General features: G+C 36.4%; 1 protein-coding gene across 1 annotated transcript in view; it reads right to left on the bottom strand.

Moving 5' to 3' along the window:
• Hmcn1 (hemicentin 1) overlaps positions 1-23,868 on the bottom strand; it is a 376,766-nt gene that overhangs the window by 221,985 nt on the left and 130,913 nt on the right. The window contains exons 5-9 of the mRNA XM_040277215.2: positions 16,235-16,406; positions 14,311-14,417; positions 4,267-4,387; positions 3,124-3,387; positions 2,308-2,452 (exon numbers count right to left, since the gene is read on the bottom strand). Of these exons, the coding sequence (XP_040133149.2) occupies positions 2,308-2,452; positions 3,124-3,387; positions 4,267-4,387; positions 14,311-14,417; positions 16,235-16,406 (809 nt within the window). The remainder of the gene's footprint in view (positions 1-2,307; positions 2,453-3,123; positions 3,388-4,266; positions 4,388-14,310; positions 14,418-16,234; positions 16,407-23,868) is intronic.

The raw sequence follows: 23,868 nt of genomic DNA, 5'->3' as shown, positions 1-23,868 counted from the left end.
CAGTAACTCGAAAAGCCAAGCACGGTCATTGTTTCATACATTATAGTAGCTGAGGATATCCATTTCCGCTAATGCTTCCTTTCAAAGCTCTATGCACTATGTGCCAGGGGGCCTTATTATTACATTCAGAAGAAAATGGAATAGTACTTAACTCCATACTTCACTGATAACTCAAGCTGTAACTGGAATGCTTGGCATCAGTGTGCTAGGCACAAGTTTGTAAATGTCATTATCTAGGAAGTACTGTAAGTTCCAGAAAAGTAGAAATTTGGAATTCATATGCCTTTGGTGTTCTATACAATGCCTGCTTTAGAGCTGAGCATATGCTAGAATTCATCCAAAACTTAGACTCATAGAAATATTGGAAACAGAAAGTGACAATTTTTCTAGCACTAAATCCCTCGTTTTAAAAATAGAAAATTTGAATGACAAATCATTTGTTCAAAGTCTCATAACCTAGTTGGCTAATTGCTTGAAGACAGTTACAGCTGCACTTGGCATGGTCCCCTTGTTTATGAAATAGTACATAAAAACTGATTTTTTTATGTAGCTTTCTCAGCTGACATAATCAATATATAACCATATTTTTTTTTACAAGGGTTTGAAGGGATGAACTTTGGAATAGGGAAAATAACTTGCCCAATAGAAATATATCCTGCTACTAATGCAAACTGATTCTCTCTTAAGTCCCCTGAAGACCAAAGTGACTGACATAAACAAAGATTAAGTTGCATATTTCATACAATTAGGAAATCTGGGGCAGAGGCATGTGAGGGAATCAGGATTAGAGTATCATTCTATCATCACTCATGCCTAATTTTGTCTCTGGCGCTCACTTCCAAAGAGCTTAATGCATGTCAGCAAGGCATGTCATATTTCTGGGCCATGGAACTGGAAAAATGAGAAAAAGAATTCTTGTGGCTTACCTCCCAGGAATTGTGTAGAATTAATGAATTAATGTTTATAAAGAATCTCAAGTGTCTTTGAAAAATGTTGCTATTTAAACAGGAAGCCGAATTATTTTATTTCATTGCCCAGATATGTAGCTTCACCATTTGATACCCTGGTCAGTTATGTTGCTGTTTATAAAATATTCAGCTAAGTAAACCATCAAGATATACTATGTACAGAGCAGGAGATCAATCTTCAATGAAAACTTTCTAGTTACAATGAACAATCCTGCTGTACATTTTTGCTTAAAAATGAATCCCAATAAAGAGACTGCAGAAGCTAAGACTATCAAATATGTAACTGTGTATGGAAGTTGTTAATATTGAATTTACATTGTAAAAGGTTGGTAAAAGAATTCCTAGAGTTTTCCCCCCAAAATGTAGTTTATTTCATGGTTGAGTTAAATGATTAATGATTTTTTCCAGAAATCATTTCCCTCCACTTTTCAAGGTCTATTTATCATTAGAGTACTTATATTTGTTTTTAAAAGTCACTCAGTTTCACAAGGAAAAGTTGGTGTCTTCTGAAGCCACTCCTATTGATTGTTCTATGCAGTAGTCACATGTGCTTCTGGTCCACCATGTCATCCCACCTCCATCACACATCAAACCTCCCTGACATTATCTTCTCCCCTTCTCCTGGCCCACAGGGCTCTAGCTACACTGGGCTCATTGCTTTCTTTCCTACAGGTTTCGTCCACTTGGCCTTTATATGTATGCACCTGCTCTTCCTGGGGCATGCCCTCTCTTCTGTGGTTAATGAACGAGCTTCTTGCTCACATCTTCAGGTCTTTGCTCAAATGCCCCTTACCCTCAGTCTTAAAATTTCAACCTGGCCCAAACCACATGGCTCCTAGCCTCCTGCATATGACCCTTCCTAATTACCCTGTTCTACTTTCTTGCCATAACACCCATCAGATCCCCTTATCGTGACACTTCAGAATCAGAGACATTTTTACCCCAAAGCCAATAAAGGGAAAGCTTCAGGGCCTCTTCTTCATAAGGTCCCCTTCCAAGGTCTGATAAATGCCATTGTGTTCATCATTCTCTGTTCTTTGTCTTAACATGGAACTTAAATTACATAAAATTCAAATTCTATAAAACCTGAATAAACCCTTGGATGTGCTCTAGCATTGACTGTGTTCTCATATTACCTTTATCATCTGCTTACTGTCTCCCTCCATTACCATAAGCTCCACCAAGGCACACCCAAGTCTGTTTTTTTTTTCACTGTAATATCCCAACACCATGAAGCAAGTAAGTGAAAATTGCTAGGGAAAGAGTACCTTAATATGAGAATCTATTTGCATTTACATGTTTAACGCTAATATTGATTAGTGATAGAAACATTACACACTTTAAATACTGGTCTACTCCGAGTGTAATTCCATTTCTGACAAAGCTCAAGGTAAAAGGCAGAAAACTTTCAACAGAGCAGGGAATTTGGCCCGGCTGCAGGTAGTACCCTGGGGTTTTCTTGGGCATTGTAACTTTAGGAGCATCTAGAAAAAAAAAAAAAAAAGAAAGAAAATCACAACAATACTAAGTACTTCCTGTGAAACTATTCACAAACTTCACAAATTATTCCAGTAAATCATCTGCTTTCCAATTAATCCAAATCACTCAAAATAACTTTTATTATGTTTATTTGTTCAAAGTTGATTTGTTTCTAGATATTGCCATGGCCGCCTTACTAATGGTATCCATGGAATCATGTTACCTGCTGCTTCCACATAATCCCAAATCTGTGATCTCATCTCCTCTTAATAGAAAGATATAATTAACTAGTAATTAACTAACCATTCAAGTAAAGGCAGAATGGTCACCAGTTGTTCACAGTGCATTTTTTGTGCACAGAGCAAAATGTTTCCGATAATTGAATATAAACATTCAGCCACTGTAGAAACTTTTATCAAGCTTTTTTAGAGAGTACTAGAATTTCCCATTTCTGGCTCTTAAATTGATTAATCAAATTTTCAGTTCTGCATTCAGTGAGACTTAACATGAAACACTGAAAGTCTTACTTAGCGGTTAAGAAAAACCAAGTTATTTAAGTATAAATGCCCACCAGTTGAATGCCATCGTAGTAATATGAGATATTCTCTTTTATTTTCTAATCCATTCTTTACCACATCACCCCCTTCAGCTGTCTATATCCCAAGGTTGGACTCACCTGGGACAATACTAGAAAAGGAAACACTTGACACTCTCTGGAAGAGATAATTGTCCTTATCATAGCCCATTACTTTGAGAAAGAAAGCTTCATTTGGTGGTATGAAGTCAGAAATATTCCATATGCCATAAGGTTTTCGATCTGGGTAATATTTCACAGGAATAACCTTCAGGGAACCTCCTGAGATACTCAGAAGTTCCAGATGATCTACTCTAGCTGGACTTGAAATGCCCGAGGTATTCAGCAGCACATAGGTAGGAATCCCTAGAAAAGGAAGACTCTGTCAGCATCTACAAGTTGCACACAACTTAGGCTATATAGTAAATAAATATATGCATTAAAATAACTTTTGTAAGGACCATAAGGAGGAGTGTACAGTTTTCCCTACGAAGTGCAGAGCAGCATAGAACCTTTTCTACATAGAAGTTAACCACAGAAACTTAGAAAATACAATGTGGTCATCTTTACAGTATTTTAAACATAGGCAGCAAAAAAATGAATATTTTGTTACATGATATTTGATTATACAAATATTTTTAAAGATTTATGATTTTATATCCTTATGGAAACTGCAGCAATAAAAATAAATGAACAGTGACTGGAAAAAATACTGTAAGAATTATGGTATGTTGGAGCTACATAATTATAAATCTTACTGTATGAATTAAAATAGGAGCAAAAATAAGCTTTGCTAATCAGCGATGCTTTCATCTTGGAACACACACTGAGACATGGTGTCTTTAATTTTTCAGCTATATTCAGGCATTTCATCTTGACAATGAGATCATTTGTAGATTTTTAGTAAGAAAAAAGTTTCAAGGTCAAGATCAGTAGTTCTCTAAACTTAATAAGTAATTGCTCACTAAAATGCAGACTCCTAGGCTCTGCTTTCTGTGGCTCTAACTCAGGAGTCTGGAGTATGGCCCAGGAATCTTCATTTTTAACAAGCTCTCGGGTGATTCTGATATCACTAATCTTGGGACTTGAAAAACAGAAACTAAACCAAAAGAGCAATTGTGTTTTAAGTAAAGATGCTATGCCTCTTAATTTTGTTAAATACTAAAAAAAAAAAAAATTATAAACACACAGACAATTGAGAGATATTTTCACTTACACCAGTTTAAGTAGTATGCACATACAAACCTTGCACAGGTCTGCTGACTGTTTTCTTGAAGTCCAGGGTGGGCTTTCGAGAAAAGCCAGCTCGGAAATCAATAGTACTGAGCCCAGTGATTCGAACAGAGTGTCTTCCACTGCTAGAGGTCTGAAAATGTTTAATGACAAATCTAGTAAGCAGTTGATCCAGGATGCCGATCACAATAAGTACTAACCCATATGACAAACTGTAGTGTTTAATTAACACTTATGTTTAATAAGTGAGTCTCTGCACTTAGCTGTGAGTCTACTTTGAAATGCAAGTTTTACAGCACACTCTCTAAGAGATCTGCTATAAAATACAATTCAGTCATATATTGCATGTCTAAGGGTAGAAGATATGATTTCAGTTACTAATAAATTTGAAGTAAATCTGTAAAAGCTCCATAAAGGGATGGACCTTCATTTTTGTTCTCTGTTCTTCACATGGTAGATGCTCAGAAAATATTGAAAGGGGAAAAAAATGAGTCAATTCCCTCTTACAAATACCATCCAGGTTCAATTCTGGAAAATAGCTCCTTTTTCTTTGCCACTGGAACATTAGCGTCAGGACAAGAACGGAGCTAAGCGTTTTCCAGATTTCACGCAATGGCATCCTCAGCGTAGCAGCATTCTAGCAAAGATACTTGGGATTTGAAATGAAAATGTGAGTTGAACACAGTCCTCACCCCACAGAGCTTGTGACTCTTGAGGGAAATGGCTGGAGAAGTCGGAATACGATAATACAGCAAATTCAGTGATGAACATACACAGAATATAGACTAGCCTGTTATGCTAAACTGTCATAAAGGGGATAATAGCTGTACTAAATAAGGAATCATAACTATGCACTCAAGTGACTCCTATATACATAAATAATAAACAATTATGGAATAAGCGCAAAGGATAAAATGATACCAGTGTTTATTAGGCACTTCTGCAATGCCTTGGCTCTTAAATACATTGGCTTATTTAATGCTCATTACAACTTCATAAAGAAGACATCATCAGTTTCCTCAGTGTTCAGATAAGAAAATTGAGATGCTACATTGTTAAAACAGTTTCTCCAAGTTTGCAGGTTTGGAAATGGCAGAGAGGAGGTTTTAATCTGAAGGTCAGGTTCCAAACTCTTCACCACATTGTCTACTGTAATAAATCAGCATTAGCTGCTATTTCAGTTTCTCTCAAAGAAGGATCTAAGGATCTCAGGCAGCTATACCTACACCAAATCACTTGAGTTGTTTGTTAAAAAAATGCAGACTTCTGTGCTCCAGCCTAGATTTACTAAATCAGAATCGCTGTTCAGTGGAGTCTAAGAATCTGTATTTCAAAAACCACCTCTAACTTAGCAATGGAAGTTTGGCGTCATTTTATTACATTCACTGCCAATGTTTTGTCTCACAATGGAATGACTGCATGATACCAGCATTTAAGTAGAGGTGAGTGTGGGAGGATGGGATACAAAAGATAACACCAGGGCCCCGAATGTGGATCCCAATCTCAACTCGGAGAAGACACATAGTCAGGTTCCAGCGATAAGAGAATGCAATAGGAACAGCCAGAAGAAACCACATCAACATTAAAGAGGACTGCTGCCAAGGCTTGCAAACTACACAGTGTGGCTCCTTTTACTTAATAATGAGGAGAAGAAAGATGGGGGATATCTGTCCCTGTTGCTACCATATTTCTTCCTTATTGAGCACAATCTACAAAAACTCAAAGAAAATAAAAATAACACAACATTATGAAAACATTGTTCAATATTCTTAGCATACATGTTGCTATATTTTTAGTACAAATAATGCTGCTAGATACTATGATTCATTTTCATAAAGATTACAAAAGATCGCATGTGTCAATATAGGGGTCTCTATCTCATCATTTATTTCATTATTTCTAAAGGAAAATGTTCCATGAATTTCACATAATAAATGAAAAAAGAAGTTACAGACCATGACCAAATTTGAAATAATGGACTGTGAATACAGTTGTATAAAACCTTGCAAAGTCAAATTTCACTTCTTCCAATAAAACAGTTTTACTAAAGACATTACAAGTACTGATTTCTTGCAAGTCATTCAAAATGCTATTACAGTAAAGTGATGGAGATTGATTCACCGACATCATAGATCACTGTCAACTGCCCTGCTGCTCAGAAAGCCCCTTATGATAAATCAGCCATTGAGGTTACCAAGGAGGAATATGACACACTATTTGCCAAATGACTGCCACCAAGTACTCATCATCTGCCAAGTGCTCTGTGCATAAATCAACTGACAAAGGCCGATTTAAACAATGGTGCTCGATACCTCAGTGAGAAAATTACAGATTATGCAAGTGTTTGAAAGTATGTTATCTTCTGTTGCTAAATCTGATATTAAGATAAAGCAGATTTGATGAATAGGGAGGCCCTTACAATTACCCAAAATTATCACAAAGTAAAATAACTTTGATCCCTAAAATATTACACTAATTAATGAAGTATGTAGAAATAAGAAGGTAAGTTTAGTATTCTCTGAGCAATGTTAATATATAAAAGTTAATAAATTAACAAGACATCTTACTTTCATATTTATTATACTGTAAAGATAATGCCTGTATAGAATTTAAAATGGCTTGCGAGTAAAGAAACCTCCAAGTTAGTCCACTTTTATACACAATTATAGGCAACTCAAGACTAACCAGGATGATGGGAATAAAAAAAATATTGTTTAAAAATAAAATAGAAAAAATTTAGAACAATTTAGATAAAAATGGCTCTAATATAAACTATGCATTTGTCATTCTTAAAACAACTCTCTTAAAAGAATTAAAATAATACGTGGACAATATTTTAGGAATATTAAACATCACATTAAATTTGTGAGAAAGTACCAAAAGTTTGCTGCTAAAGCTTTTATTTTAAGAGTATTTCTTATCTGAGCTCCCTTTTAAATATATTAATGAAATGGGACAATAAAGCTTAATGTAAAAAGATGGCAAAATGATTGGTGAAGGAGAAAGAAATTAACATTGATAAAATGTACTTGGAGACTAAGCCTTTTACATAAACTACCACTCTTATTTCTTATAAAAGCTCCTCTGAGAGTACCATTATTATTCTCATTTCACAAAATCAAAGAGGTTAAATAATTTGTTAAAAATAGCAGTGGAGCAGGTACTAGATGATATGGAGGTGTTCTGGGGCAAAGAAAATTCAACTAGTTCTGTAACCGAGTTAAGCAGAGGCAACCAAGCTGTATTTCTTCTCCTTCCCTTATCTTCCAAATTATTTGAGCCTTCCTAATATTATTTTCCATATATGTGATAAAACTAGAAAGCCAAAATTACTTTTAATATTTTCTACCTGATACTTTTATATCAGGTAGCATCAATCTGTTACATTAAAATTAGAGTATTATTCCAGAAAGCTGGTCAACAGAGTATCTTTGAGCATCACTCTTGTGTTGGAGCCACCCTAACCTCGTTTCTCCGTAGCTCACAAGGAAATTTTGGAGCAGCATGCTGGCTCAGAGTGTAAGAGAAAATTTTCTACATACCAGATCCTGGACAGTGTTTCCATGGGCTAGAAATTCCTAGAGGTGTTTTAAATAGTCAACTTAATCATACAACTTAAAGATGTTCATAGTGGGGTACGTTCCTGCCCTGAGTGAGGAGTCTCATGTTCATGAAGCTGGGGAGGGATCCGAGTCAGGAATTCACAGGCTGCTGTAGCATAAACCAGAGGTGAAACAAAGTTAGATTTGACAGAGGTGAGTTGATGCTAGATGCCACTGTCATCTTGAAATCATAAATAGGTCATCTTGACCTACAAAATAGTCAAAGAAGGAAGAGAACGGGCCAGAGTCTAGTTTTCTGATTGGAGTGAGATGACCAGGAATGAAGACGCAGGACAGGCTGAAGCACCATGGAGCAAGCACCATGGAGAGCTCCAGGAGAACCCGGTGGCTCCTCTGAAGTCTCGGCTCAGGTCTCCTGGCCAGCTCTACTGCAGATGGAACTCCCAAGTTTAAGGAGGAGGGCTTATCAATTATCTGCCTATATTCAAAGCCCCTTCAGGGCAGTAACAATGTCCTTCCTCACCTAGAGAATATGATTCAACAGGCACATAATAACTGAGGGTCTTATAAATGATGAAAACAGGCTGGTGTTAATGCTCTTCCTTAGATTCCCCTGAGACTAGCTAATGTCAGAGTCACCAAGAACTCACTAAATTATTCCAGATGCATTATGCTAAGCATGTTCCATCTTATATAACCTTGCTAACTCTGACATCCAGAGATGATTTTATATATAGCACCATAAAAAAACAGTCTCAAAGTAAATGTAATTATACTTATCTTAGTTTAGACAGTAAGTTAAATGGCAATAATTCCAAGTTCAATGTTCTTTCTATAGTCCCTAAGTCTATGCAGAGTGTTTTAGGATAACATAATCTCATGGCAGACTTGAAATCCTAGCATGGAAGACAATAAAAAACACTCTGCAACTGCGTGACTGTTATTCTATATTCTTCTTTTCCGTACTGGGAATTGAGCCCAGGGTCTCATGCACACGAGGCACACACTATCACCGAGATACATTCCCGGCCCTCTTTAAAATTGTATTGAGACAGGGTATCACTAAGTTGCTCAGGCTGGACTTGAACTTGTGATCCTCCGTTTCTCGGTCTTTCTAGTAGCTGGGATCACAGATATTTCCCACTGCCCCTGGCTGCTATTCTGCATTTCAGTTAGGAAAGTTCAGTTAGTGGGTTATTGGTAAACTCCTCTCTAAAAATTAGTAAACCTCAATTTTTTAAATGTTCTAATTTGTATGGAGTAAATACTTCCATCATGGCTGATTCTTAGCTCCCAATATGATGCCACTGGATACAGATGGGAAGAAAAGGGCATTCCAACTCCCCACAAGCTTCTGTGAGACAGCCCTAGCACGCCAGGCTGCAATGAGAGTTCTGGTCCATTGGTGATGCAGCGGGTAAAGTGTGTCACTTCTGGGATGAGCTAGAAGTGACCGAAATCTCTTCTAATTTATTCAGTGTATGCTCTTGTCCTTTTCCCTTTTAAAGGAACTGAAGAAGCTGCATGCTTTGAATTATAATGGAGCCTCCCCATCAATTTGAGTTCCTGAGTGACTGTGTGAAGCAGAACATCCTGTCAACCTTCCATGACATGGAACAATAATGAGGTCTGAACCTTCCTGTGCTAATCCAGTGAGAATTCTTCCCTTCACTAAATAGGAAATCTGCCCTGTTGTAAACTGAATTAGAAATTGGTTGGTAGTTTTTATTTCTCTTCCCTAAAGTGTTGTAATGTTTTCTAAAATAGCAAATGTTCCTGAAGGTAAAAATAAAACAAACAAGCGCCACCCATTTCATGTATATCTACATTACAATAAAAATTAAATGTATAATTTACATATATTTGAGAGAATAACTAATTTTACTAATTAACCTGCCGATGTGTTAGAAACTGTTACAACACTTTTAACTAATATCTCATGGAGGTCGACAACATGAAGTAGCTATGATTTTCCTCAGACTTCGGGTGGTCAAGTAATATTTCTAGGCCAAAAAGATTAAGTAATGGATCTTGAACATCAAATAGACATCCAGCCATATTCGAAGCGTTTGCTCTCAAGTGATATTATTTTTTAATTAAAAAACTTGATGGTTTCAATCAATTATTTGAAAACTTATTGTGAGTCAGGCACTGTGCCAGTCACAAAGATAGAATAATGCTAGCTAGATTTATATATCATCATTTTACTGGACATAAAAGGAAAATATGATCAAAAAAGAAATATACCCAAATTTCAGGATAATTTCTATTAAATATATGTATATGCACATTTATATATACACATCCATATGTTCATTTATACTCAAGGATATCTATCCCTAAGTGTGCAAATATATTTTAAAATGGAAGACATATTTAGTTAACAGTCTGACACTGGCAGGTCAAAATAACTGGAACATTTTCTTGGAATAATCCACTATACAGTATACCACTGACCTAAAATAGACCTATTTAAATATCACATCTGATATAGACTACATTATTCTCACCAGGTGAGAATAACTGGAGGACAGTCTTAGAACCTTTCTGTGTGGTCCTTTGTAAACTGGAGGTGGATTTAATATTGATTCCTAGACAAGCTCTGCCAATTGAGTCTGATTTCTAAAATATTCTCACCCTGCCAAAAATTCATTAGTATGCTCTGACAACCAACATAAACATCTAAACCAAAATATTTCTACTAGTCTCAGAATCTCAATATAATCACAAGGTTGGTACACTCCTTTTCTATCTGGGAGATTATCTAAGCACAATTTGTCCAAATTTACTTAATGGAAACATACCCCAAGGGATGTGTTAAACTACATGATCACACTGATAATCCCAGATGAACAGAAACATTTCGTATTATCTAAACCCATTATTTAATATCTTTGCAGGGAGTTTCCCTTAAGGAGCAGAGGACAAAATTGGGCTCAAGGGTTTCTGTGGCTATATTTGAACACTCTATATATAGATAGAGCTGCCTGAATGGAAAATTCATATTGCTTCTCAGAAATAAGATCCAGGACTTGCAGCTTCTCTACAAATGGAAACCTAGTGGCATAAACAACTTCTCTTCTGTTTTTAATAAAACTTTATATTCTGTTCAGTTACTATTTTACAGCATGCTTTACCTACATCAAAGGCAAGTGAGAACATTTGAGTTATTTATATGATTATAGAAATGAGTGGACTCATCGTGTCTGTTTAGTAAAAGTGCCCTCATGTGTCAAGGACTTGCTATGGAGGCCACAAATGAAAAGCAATGGCCACTTGTAGCATCTTAAATCACAGACCACATCCAGGTGCTCTATGCTAGTACCTAAGCTGTGGGCTAATGAGGCCACTATCCTGCCTGCTTCCCTAGACACCCTCAGAACCCACGGGCTGATGTTTTATTCACAATGTTTTTCTCAGACACTGGAATTTACTAGTGGCAGAAAATACTCTATTGTCAACGATGGAGAGAAAATCTGTACAGAAATAAAAATAAAACATGGGAGCAATTAATTCAAAAGGGACACACCAGAAAAATTGCACTGAATGCTACAGGGGGAAAGAGTATTTTAGAGGAAAAAAATCTGAAAAGACTCAGTAAAAGTGTTGCCATCTGATCTGAACCTTGGGAGTCAGTTACAAGTCAGACTGAAAGGAAGGGCATTCTAGGGAGAAGGAATAGATTGGGGCGGGGGGGCAGGAAACATGGGGAAGAAAAAGTAGAGAATGGAGGCTAGGACATAACTGTATTTGGCTGGTGTATAAAGTCAAGTGATGGAAGAAGACCAGAAAGACTGGCTGAGGCTCAGTGGAGTGGCATTTCAGTATCCTGCAAACATTAAATAATATATAGACTGCTCTCTGTACTTGGGATAAAAACTGTTATTTGAAACATTCAAAAAGTCATTAATAATTCTTCTGACAGAGCAGACATTTTCCAGATAGCAGGGTGCACGGGAGATAGCTCCAAGGATACATTATCTAATCTCACACATTTCTCTTCTCGAGAAAGAGCAAAGGTAAAACATTTATCATTCATTAGTCATCCCAAAGGGAGGTCCCATGTCAGCAGCAATATTTATGTCAGTACACTCAGCTCACTTTTCTTTGCATCATCCTGATACATTCTTCGGGTCTTTCACATGACAGCAATGTAAGTTTATTTTTAAGTTGCAACATATCCTTTGGTTGGTTGTTGGCAACTATACACTAGAAATAGTGAAAACAAGAAGTGGAGGTTCTTTGGTGGGGACTATATATAAATGTAAGATGAGATGATAATAGATATTGTGTCTTTTTATTATTCTCTTAATTATAGGAGACTGAGCTTAGAAACTTGTTTGAACAGTTTTCATCACTTCACCAACTTATCATCCCTCTCCTCCTCACTCACAGGCTAATCCCAGTATCTCTACACTCTAATTATCAATTAAATGTGCTTACTGCCCATTAATTCAGTCTCATGGAACACAGCCAAAGGCAGACACTCAGGAAGTATTTATTAAATGGATGGCCGAATGAATGGGCGTTTTGGGCACGAGGTTAGAGCCATACAACATCCCTGTTTCAGGCACGGATTTTACTAGAGGAAACACTGCTGGTAGCCATCCACATCACCAGAATACAGGTTCAAAGATCTCACAACAAATTACCAGTAACGTGGAAGAATGGCATCACTTGCATGTATTTCACAGTCAGTAATGGATAACTTCATGTTGCTATTCAGAGAGCAGGAACAGACTAACTCAGTGAACTGCTAGCTCAGGACAGGACTGGCTTAGGTCATGCTGAAAGAATTTGGGGGATAAAGAGACTCAACACTTATATTCCTTCCTACTGTGGTCACAGAAAATCAGACTCAACACTAGTCATATTTCAGGCAATTAGATCCAAATAATTGCAACATCAAATTTAGCCATATTTATTTAAAATATTATAGCAACATAACTCTTCACCATTGCCAATCACATACCTCCAATAAACACTGGGCACCTACTATGCAAGGAACTGGGTGATTCAAACAGGCATATAGGACCTTTTCTGGTCCATTCGTTAAGAAATTTCAAGATTTGCTTTCACATTGACTTTCACATATCTTCTTATTCTATATAATCCACCTCCAATAACCCACACTCCATTTTCCGTACAGGGTCTGATTTCTGATAGTAAGTAAATTACCTCCTAGGCCTTGAATGGTGTTCCTATGTACATGGTCCTTCTTTAAACTGGGGAAATCACTGTAGACATTCTTTTCAAAGATCAAAAACTGACTGGCATGCAAAATCAGCTCCCTGCATTTCTAAGACTTATCACAGTCACACACTTTTGCAGCAGTTCTATCATCTGAATCACAGTCCCAGAAATCCCGTTTCTTGTGTAGGAAAGCTGAGCCAATGAAGGAGGAAATCATGCTCAGGTATCTTCCTTCAGGTTCTCCCAGAAGGATTCTAGAGCAAGTTGTTGACTTGGGACATGCAAAGCCTGCTGATAGGAAGAAGGGAAAAAGAAGAGGCCAGTCAAGGGTGTGCTTTTATGACTGCTCTCAGGATGAACACCTGGACCTCATTCCTTCTGGGGGTGAAGGCTGCTCCTGAGAAGTGTTAATTCCTCAGCAGAACAGCCTTCTCCTGTTCTGGGGAGGAAGGAAAAAAAAAAAGCCTCCCAGATACAGAAATGAAAATGCTGGAGTTGGAAGGAGGCCAGGGCACATTAGGCAGTCTGAGAAATACAGCAAGTCCCTCGGCATCGACCACTGTAAGTCACCCAGGAACCTGGAGCCAAGTTAGATTTCTGATTTACTGAAGCCTAAATTTCAAGTGCATGTTCTTTCCATCTTTCCTCTATGTGCCAAAATTGGGTGCTTTACGAAAATGGTGATAAAACTCTTAAGATGAAATTCCAGTTTTCAATGATCATTGCTGTGTTAAAGAAAACAACGCATGTAGATCCAACCAAACAACAAGGGTTCTTTGAGAGCTTGAGAGTTTGCACTGTAACAGAAGCTACATGGAGTATTTAACTGTCTCATCTTACCTTAATTTTCAGACCAAATTTAAGAAGTCAAGGACTGCCACCCTTAAAGACAAAGGAGGAAAGCAAGGCACAGAGTTCTGTTCTTGAACAGTGCAGTTGTTAAGATTGAGATTCACACCCAGGTACCTCCACACCAGAGCCAATTACTCTATTGGCTCCATGTCTGATGATTTTGGAGCAAGGGATGACAATAAAAATCAACCCACAGGTTTGACAATAGGAAAACCATTCAAAAATTTTAAGCATTATCCTGAAGCATCAATGATGTTCACAGTCATCAACACGTAACATTACCAAATTCATGATCAAGACACTCTGAGGCATGCACGAGGTGGATTGGTTTTTATTAGCAGCACTCTCCATGATGGCAAGATTAGACATAAGTAAACTGTTGTACATACTTTCTACAACAGGCCAACATAAAGTAAAATAATAAACAGCCTTTGTGAAGTAACAGTACCTTCACTGTCCACATCCCAGCCTCTGGCTCCTTCACATTCACCACTTTGGCAGAGTTATGGATATTTAATAGCTCATTCAGGCCAAATCCCTTTTTGATCAGCTTCCCTGAAAAACAAACAGAAAGGTAACAAGCATAATCTTTCTCCCAGTTAAGAATATTAGCTAATTTAACATTACATAAAGCTAAGAGTATGATCCGATTTCAAATAACGGAAAGACAGTTTTTTTTTACAAATGTGTTGCAAACTAACCCAAAGGGCTTTTCTTTTCTACGTTGTGGCAGGCATTCGTGCCCACAGCTTAAAATATCATTTTATTTTTGTCTAAAATATACTTGGATAGTGGGATTGAAGTAATAGGTTCCCATTTGTGATGTTAATTTGATGGCAAAGTAAGAATAACAACTGACAAAAGTGATCACTTCCGAAGCCAGCCTAGATAAACAACAATTAGAACAAGTTATGTGCAGTCACTGGAGACACTGAGATTAAGTACATGGCAAACTCAGTGAACCAGAATAAATGTCTTTTCAGAGATCAACCAAGGTATTGGTGACATGAGAGCTCTGGGCATATCTTTGCACTATGTTCAAAACTTCAACTAGTTTTCCATGAAGCACAGGAGAAGGCTTTATGTGTCGTATAAATAATTAAAAGAAGCAGTATCATAAGCAGTGGAATGAGACCATCCTGCCAACCTGAGATTTAGCTAAAAGTATCTAATAGTTGGAACTTAAGGAAAAAAAAAAAAAAAAAAAAAGCAAATATGGAAGCAAGCCATAGTTTAGCTTTTCCCTCCCGGCCTTCCTACCAACTACTTTTAAAATACATAAACAAATAGATTGCAAACACCCTATGTTTGAATTGAAAGTTTTGCAATCATTGTATGCCTAATGACTTTTAAAAGTAGTAGAAACAAAATGCAATGGTTTCAGGTACTTTTAAGTATCCATGTCATGAAAAACACATGTCTTTCCTGGGCAGTATGGTTACCATTACAGTGGAATGTGACCCCAAGAGACAAACCCCTAATAAGGCCAAACCTATAGAAGTTTTGAAAAAGAGGTTTTACTTGTTTTATAAATTTCAGTGCTTGCTGATGTGGATGTGGCCTCTAAGGACAATTTCATACGTTGTTTTCTTTTAGGAATTATTTTCTTCTCAGATTCAAAGAAAGCTAGTTAGCTCTTTTCCTTTCAGTTAATATCCATAAAGAGAAAAAATATGCAACATATAACAAAGGCACTGTGTAAATGCAACTATTCTGCAGATATCAATAGGTAACAAAAATATTTCTAAATGCAACTGTTAAAAATTTAGATTTTATTATTATTAGATTATTTTTCAATGTAAGAAATAATTTATCCACTAGCAAAGGATTCAGGAAAATCATGTCATTTTAAAATATAATTGAGGAAGCAGTACATTATAACATTCCTCATTGAGAACATAATTTTGATTTTATAGAAGATAGTTGTTAATATCAAGTGTCACCACAAAAATGATAGTGAAAAATCAGATAATTGTTTTAGAAATGTTTTAGTGTGATTCATTTTAAAATTACAAAAAAACGTTCAATTTTACAAAATAAGTTTCTGTGAAACGTGTTAGGTATAGACTAAAAAATATAATATCAGGTTCAATTTAAATGCTTCTTTTTAATAATTTAACTACGATCAATTTACTGAATTTGATCTGTTTAAACATGGGAAGTTTTAGTTCTTTGAATCTCATGTTAATTCAACCATGCTTAAGACCAAAAAAATGTTTTGGTTTTTAAAAGCATTTTCTATAGTCACTTCTGAATTTATTGAATATATTCCTAAAGCTGGCTTTAGCGTGACATGAATAACTGTGCAAAAGTATTTTACCCCTAGCCCCATGAGTTTTGTACTTTATTACATCGTGTTGGATTTATCTTACCTAAAGGATTGCGAATCTCAATCATGGGAGAAGGACCACTCAGAGACACAGTGACCTCTTTGAGGCTGGGATCAAAGGGAATTTTCCAAGTATTTACAGACTGTTCCAAATGATCTGTGGATAAGAGGTGCACTTTGGAGGCCTGCACTGCTTCTTCTACCCATTTTAACACCTATAAGAGAAAAAAAGATACCCTCTTGGTAAGTTACCAGATCCAATTTTGGTATATTAATCATCACATTACAACATATTGTAATGACTTATAGTGTTTTAAAATATTGTAGTATCTATTGAAAAATAATTGCAATATCGAGAAAATAATCATTTCTCTGATAAAATGAATAAGTACCAAGAATAACAGGGCAAGTAACTATTTAAATAAAATAGAAAAATATTTTAGATTACAACCAATTTAGGTAGTGTGTTATCGAAAAGTAGTCTTTAATATTAAGAAATTGAGCTTAAAAGAGTTGTGGACAAGGAAAACTTTCACTTCTCAGAGTGTTTTGCAAATTCAAAAAAAAATTCCATTAGTTAATTGGTGCATGCTGGATAAGTACTGATATACCGATATTACAACAATTCACTGTAAATCATGATAATCTTTAGTCTAACTCATCCATATGTTTCATATGTCCTTCAGGATTTTATGTCATTGTAAATAACTTGTAGTTAGACATAAGACTAAATAAGCTAAATATAAGCTATAATCAAGCTATTAAAAATAAATAAAAATGTCTAATTTCAGCAGGAGTAGTTACAAATTAAGTATCAAATACTTTATTTTCTATAAAAAGATCCTTTTCCTATTTTTTTCCTCCTACCTCAAGGGCAAAGGAAAGCAGCTAAGACATATTGTCATATAATAATAATATGAGGCAATTATGTTCATCATGAAACAAATGTTTACTGTGTGAAGTTCTCTTCCAGGTACTAGATATTACTGAGTATATTTTAGCTGCTCTTCTTCTCTGTACTAGTATTTACTAAATGTTTTTTACTGTTATTATATGTTATTTATTTTCATACATGTTCCTGCCTTTATCAAACATCAAAAATCACTTTATTTCTTCAAGTATCTAAAACTACTAATGTCAGTGAAGTTGGACATGATAATAATGATGTTTTTCCTAAATAAGAGAATGCAATATGAATTCTTAAGTCAAAGAATGCATGTTCAAATAATCTATGTAAAATGGCATCACAATGCTCCCACACAGTGGATATTGAACTACTAGTTGTGTCTCTCCCCAAATAAATTCCTTTCTCTCCTCTAGTGATGTGTACCAGAAATGGCTTCATAGGCCCCCCCCAAAAAAAATCTAGCAATGAAAGATAGAAGACATTTCTGCAAATGAGTAAAAAAGCAATTTCACACTACGTAGCAGAGAGGATCCAAGTAAGCACACAGAGACAGAAGGACTACAAATAGGCTGTAAATATGGTGACTCCATCCGGCTAAAGTGACATGCTCAGGTAAAAGCAAAAAGTAAGATGAGGCTGGGCAATTGGAAGGCACCAGACTATGGATGGCCTCAACATCAGGGTATCACATTATAGTTTTTCATAAAGATACCAAGGAAAATTACTGAAGAGTTTTGGGCAGAGGCATGAGACAGTGATGTATCACAAAGAAAAACCTGCAGTATTACCATAAATGGGTTGAACAGAAAACCAGTATCTACACCTAATGACCCTGTAAGTCAAATGATATATTTCCTCAACATTTCTCCTTATAAAGCTCCTGGATTTTACATATGAAATAAAGCATGTATCACTGTCTAAAGCAGCAGATGCCATTATTTGAAAATGAGTTTTTAGTGAGGTCTGGTGCTTGAAAAGAGGGTATGAATCATTCCACTCATTGAAACTGTTCATATGGTAACAGAAACAGGATTGGCCATAACCAGTATTTGACCACATATAGAACACATGCCTTATTAATCAGAGTATTGATATTTTTATGTCAACATAGAACATGGCTGAAAGGGTCTATCCAACTCAAGAAAATTCAAAGGACTGACTCAGGGTCTAGGAAAGCAACTGACAAATTTAACTGATAAAAAAAATTACCTGGAGTATAATAGCTGATTCATAGACTAAAAGGAGTAAATGACAGAGATATTGGACAAATGGACAGAACATTTATCTTAAGGGCAAGACATATAACATGGTCGTAAATGATTCTCAATTGAAGTGGAAAATGGATTACATAACAAGTCACACTAAGAACTACATGGCATCTCAGGTTTAATAATGAAATGCAATATCTTCAAGTAGAAATGGAAGCGAGGTCAGTTTTTATATACATCCTCCTGTAAATTGACAACATATCTATGAGTGGTTCCTCAAATATATCTTTCCTTCAAATACGATGTAGAGAAGTTTCAGTTACTGGGAGTCCCTCTGCTATCTGTCAGCCACACATGAAAACATCCAAGCCTGCAGCACCGTCAGAAAAATGGAAGCCTTCCTAATTTAGTTGCGTATTCATAAGGCAAGTGTGTTCAAATGCTACAGAACATAAAGCAAGCATTGGTTAACTTTTAATACTGCTTCCAATTCATCACCATTTATGAGGCCTTCACAAAGAGATTATCATGTATCATGATATTACTTGTTGAGAAAGACATAATGCAGGCTTCTGTCAGGAGTCTCAAATCACTTTTTTTTTTATCTACTCAGAAGAAAAAAAATCAAATCAAAAACAGATGCAACTCATTTATTAGAAAATACAGATTCTACTAACAAATGAGTAAAAGAACAGGCTATTCTGCAAGCTATAGAATACATCATAAGGGAGGGTTCAGGTTCTCTGATCAAGGAAAAATCTCTAGTTCTCTAACTCTAGGAAATAGTCTCATGAGATTGCAAATGGATCTTCTCTTATAAAAAGACAAAAGGAATAAAACCAGACTAACCTGAAGTCTTTGGATTGTTCATTTTTATCAACACAAAAAAATTGTTCAATCCACTAGGGAACTGCTTATAGTACACTGAAAGTTTTTATGTAGAAATGTCTCTCAAGTGATTTGTAGCAGTTTATGTGTACAAAGAGCCTTTGAGACCATCTAATCCAGCTCCTTAATTTGATAGATGATGAAACCGATATCTGAAGTAGGTTCCTGTGTATTTTAAAAGCCTGACCAGACTGGTTCTGGCTCAATAGTTACATTACTTATATAAGCCCCTTGTGTTACTATGGATATCTTACATTTTAATGATTTTTAGACCTATGTAATAATCAATACTTAAAAATAAGTTCATAAACCTAATCAACTCTGTAATGAGATGCAACTAGGTTTGAAAGCACAAAACTGGAATACATTATTCTGCAAGAGGAGACAGAATGGTTTTACATAGGAAGGAAGTGCAGTGAATTTTTGTATACATCTTCAAGAATAGAACCAGAAAAACAGTTTTTGCTTGAAGGGTCTTAATATAATGAGTTATATCCACATGAATTTCCCCATGACATTTTTTTTGTAACAAAGGGTAAGATGGGTGTTACAATTTGCAATTATGTGTTTATTTGTGGTGTTGTTATTATTGTTCTTGTTTATTATCTTCCTTACTGAACTGTGGATTCTATGAAGGTGGAGACCATGGCTGATTTATTCACAATGTATGGGACATGGCAGATGCCTAATTACGGCTCTGTGTTTGTGACAAAGTCCTTGCTCAGCACTGAATTTTCAGCATTGAAATGGAACAGGATTCAAACTCACATGTGTGCTCTTAAATATGAGCACCAGGCTAAATTTAATTTTCATTTCTTTATTTGGTTGGTTTGCCTGGGATTTTAAAATGCCGAGGTGAAATCTCTGGAATTCAGCCAGTTTTATTTTAATGCAAAATTTACATGCTTCTAGTGTAATTCTTACAGAATTTTTTCCAGCACAGTGATGGTGGAACATTGGTTAGGTATAAATGGTCCCATCTAAATAGAGGAGACTACCCTAGGAAAACGTGGTGTAATAGCCCTAATACCAGTAGGAGCTTTACAGTGCTTACATGGGAGTTAAAGAAAAATAGCTAATCTAATCATGATGTTTTGCATGCCATATGTTTTTATCACTATTTTGGCAATAAATTCAAGAACTGAACAATGTAAAAACATTAAAGCCTTTAAATCTACATTGCTTTTGATGTGAAAAAGACCTGCTATGTTTTCCAGATGATCCTTTTGTGGTAAAGCCTATATGATAGGTAGCACTGGCAGGCTTTCCTCACTTCTTACCTGGCTGAGATACACCTTTGGATACTCAGGACAGACTGAGTTCAAGTTCATTCCTACCCTTCAGTATAGCCCAGAGCCCATAATACAGGACTTGCTTAGAAGTCACTAAACATCAATTGAGGGTCCAAGTAGAAGCATGAAGGAGGCACTCAGATACATGGATATGGAGTTCAGGTAAGAGGATGAAGTCAGGTACAATGGAATTTATGGAATTTAGGGGAAATGGGGAGGGGGGATCATCCTGTGCAAATAAACTTAGGTATTAATACATAACGGCTCAGATTAGAGCCTTGGAGCAAGTCTCCCCTTGTTCCGACTCCAGGGAGCTGTCAGATGATGACCTGCATAAGCATGCAGACAGCCAACACACTACTTGTGTCAACACAGGTGTTCTACACTTGTGGCAGACAGGTTTCTCACTATAGATGAATGAGTTGGTGTTCTGATTTTACACAATAAACACTGCTGTGTTTGGTTAATTTCGGTATATTCCTAAAAATAGATCAATTTACTATGCTGACAAATCCAATGTTATCATTTGCAGATCTTAGCAAATTCATTAAAGAAATGTTACCAACTGAGGTCTCTTGAGAGGGTCTTCTCCAAATGGCATCCATTTGTATTACTCTTCGAATACTGGAGGGGTTTTGTTTTTGTTTTTGTTTTTTTGGAAAATTCTACAGTGAGCCTTGCCAACAGCAGCAAGTGCTCATGCACTAAACAAGTGTGGTTAATCATTCATTCTACAGCTTATAAAAGTTCATGGTGAAGCTATGCAAAAGCAAAATAAGAAATAAATTATGGGTCCCAAGTACTTCTGGACAATAAGGCTTTTCTGTTAGAACTAAAATTTTACCTAGTTCATATACAGAATATGGGTTGAAGGGAGTTAGGAAACAAGAAGGCATTAAAAAAGTTGTGGTGATGGTTATAAACTCTGTGATCATACTAGGAACTGGAGGGCATACTTTAAAGGGATGAATTTTATGACATGAATTATACCTTAATAAAGGTTTTGTGAAAAGAAAAGAAAATTGGGGCTCACTGGAGACTCTAGACATGACTGATGAAAGGAGTGATCCTCGACTTCAACTCGGCGAGCACCTAAAACACGTACAAAACTACCACCACACCTTCTGCATGATGAAAGTTTCTGATGCACAACAGCTGAAAAAATAAAATCAGACTTGAGACATTTTTTAAAGGGTGAAATCATTCCTATTAGCTATTTTAAAGTGTCAAAGTATATTTCATTAATTTATCTTCAGCAAATTCTTGTGTGTCACAACTTCAGTGTGTTACAAAGAGGAAATTTAGCTTGCCAGAAAATATGCCTTATTTAAAATAATGAAGGTACAAAGGATGGATTATTTTTTTAATCACTCAATCATTCCTGTCTCACATTAAATTCTGTTTCATTTTGCTTGACTTTGTTTCAAAGATGTTTTATTCTTTCTTTTTCTTCTTTTTCTAACAAATATCTACCTGTGTTAGAGTAGACAGATTTCAGGGATGTCCATTGTCCCATTCAATTCTTCCTGGATTAAAAGGAATTTGTAAAAATACGTAACATTCTCACACACACACACACACACACACACAGAGTCAGTCAGGCATGTGTTACATACATGTAGATTTGTTAGCTTTCTATACTGTGACCAAAATGCCCGACAAACAACTTGGAGGAAGAAACTTTTATTTCAACCCACAGTTTCAGAGGTTTCAGTCAATGGTTGGCTGATTCCATTGCTTTGGGCCTCAGTGGAGGCAGAAGATCTGGTGGAAGCTGTGGTGGAGAAAAGCTGCTCCGCTCATGACAGCCAGGAACCAGAAAGAGATGGAGAGAGGAAGGGGCCAGGACAAGATACAGTCCAGTCCCCCAAAGCAACCTACTTCCTCCAACTGTACCCCACCTGTCTACACTTCTCACTTTCTCCCTGTTGCCCATTCAAGCTACTAATCCATCAAATGGATTAATCCACTGATGAGGTTAGAGACCTCATGATTTAAACACTTTCCAAAAGCCCCACTCTGGACACCACTGCACGGGAGACCAAGTCTTCAACATGTGCTTTGGGGGGGAGGGGACATTCCAGATTTAAGCCATGACAATACATATGTATCTACATGGATAAACCAGTTAGGATCTCACTCCTGGCTACCCTAAAAGCAGAAATATGTCCAAACTATACTCTGGCTCTATATCAGTAACCAAATCAAGTCCTAGTTAGGGAGGTACCCGAGTATTACTGAAGTTACTAGGTCCTTACCCTGGCTCGCTCTCTACTCATACCTTTTTTACCTGTCTTTCCATACCCATAGGGACACATTTAATATGGCATGTAGGTACATGAACTACCATATAATTGAAATCACTAGTCTGGTAACCGGGGATCCTCACTCTTAGGATCTCCCCTCTTAGGGCACTTCAAACACGTCCCTTGAAGACTTCACTGTGCCCGTGCCTCCATGTTGATCTACATTCACTCTGGTTGACATCTTCAGTCAAGTTACAGGCAACTCTCACTGAACCCTGGGCCCTTCAGTGACTAACAGAAGGCTTTTGTATCTCTCTGCTCTGATTATCTGTGGACTTTGAAGTTTCTAAAAATCTCATCGTAATCTCCAAATATCCAAATTGAGATGCTGCCCAAAAACTGACAACATCTTCAAAACCAAGAGATTTTCTGTGTTCAGATGGCACACAGAACTTCAAGAAAATTTGCTATGTAAAGGACTTAGAGGATTTTAAATGTCCAGTCATTTCAGTAGTTCCATGAGGAAAAAGTGACAATGACAATGTGTGCTTCAGGAAGTGAAGAAGAGGAGCCAAAGTGGACTAAAATTATTGGCAAATACTCTATAGAGGTGGTAAAAATGCAACAGTATACAACTTTTAAACTCTGGCACTGTACACACACATACACACACTAAAAAAAAAAACTCACTAAGTTTTCCCAGATCTAAAATTAAAAAGACCCTTCAATTTATATAACAACTTGGATTTTTCTGGTAATAATAGTAATAATATAGGTGAATATTCAGCAGTTGCCAAACATTCTTAATAAATTACAGCAAAACTTTATTAGCTCCCACAACTAAATTAATCATTTCAGAGAGAGCCATTGGAAATGAACCTCAGTAACCTTCATGGGAAAAGGGAAAAGTAAAAACAAGAATCCAAATTGGGATGTAAATGAAAGCAACGAATTAAATCAGAGAAAAAGTCAGATTCATCAACATACCAAAAGGTAAACCAGTCATTAAAGAGAGAGAGAGAGAGAGAGAAGGGATTGAAAAGCCACGGTAAAACAAGCAGGAGGACATTTTCAAAAGGCTGAGAAGATGAAGAGGAAACAAAGAAATGGAAACATAGCTTATGAAGGTCTATGGA

The sequence above is a fragment of the Ictidomys tridecemlineatus genome, chromosome 10 (assembly GCF_052094955.1).
Source record: "Ictidomys tridecemlineatus isolate mIctTri1 chromosome 10, mIctTri1.hap1, whole genome shotgun sequence".
Taxonomy (NCBI): Eukaryota; Metazoa; Chordata; class Mammalia; order Rodentia; family Sciuridae; genus Ictidomys; species Ictidomys tridecemlineatus.
The sequence above is the reverse complement of the archived record's forward strand: the minus strand, read 5'-3'. Positions and strand labels throughout refer to the sequence as shown.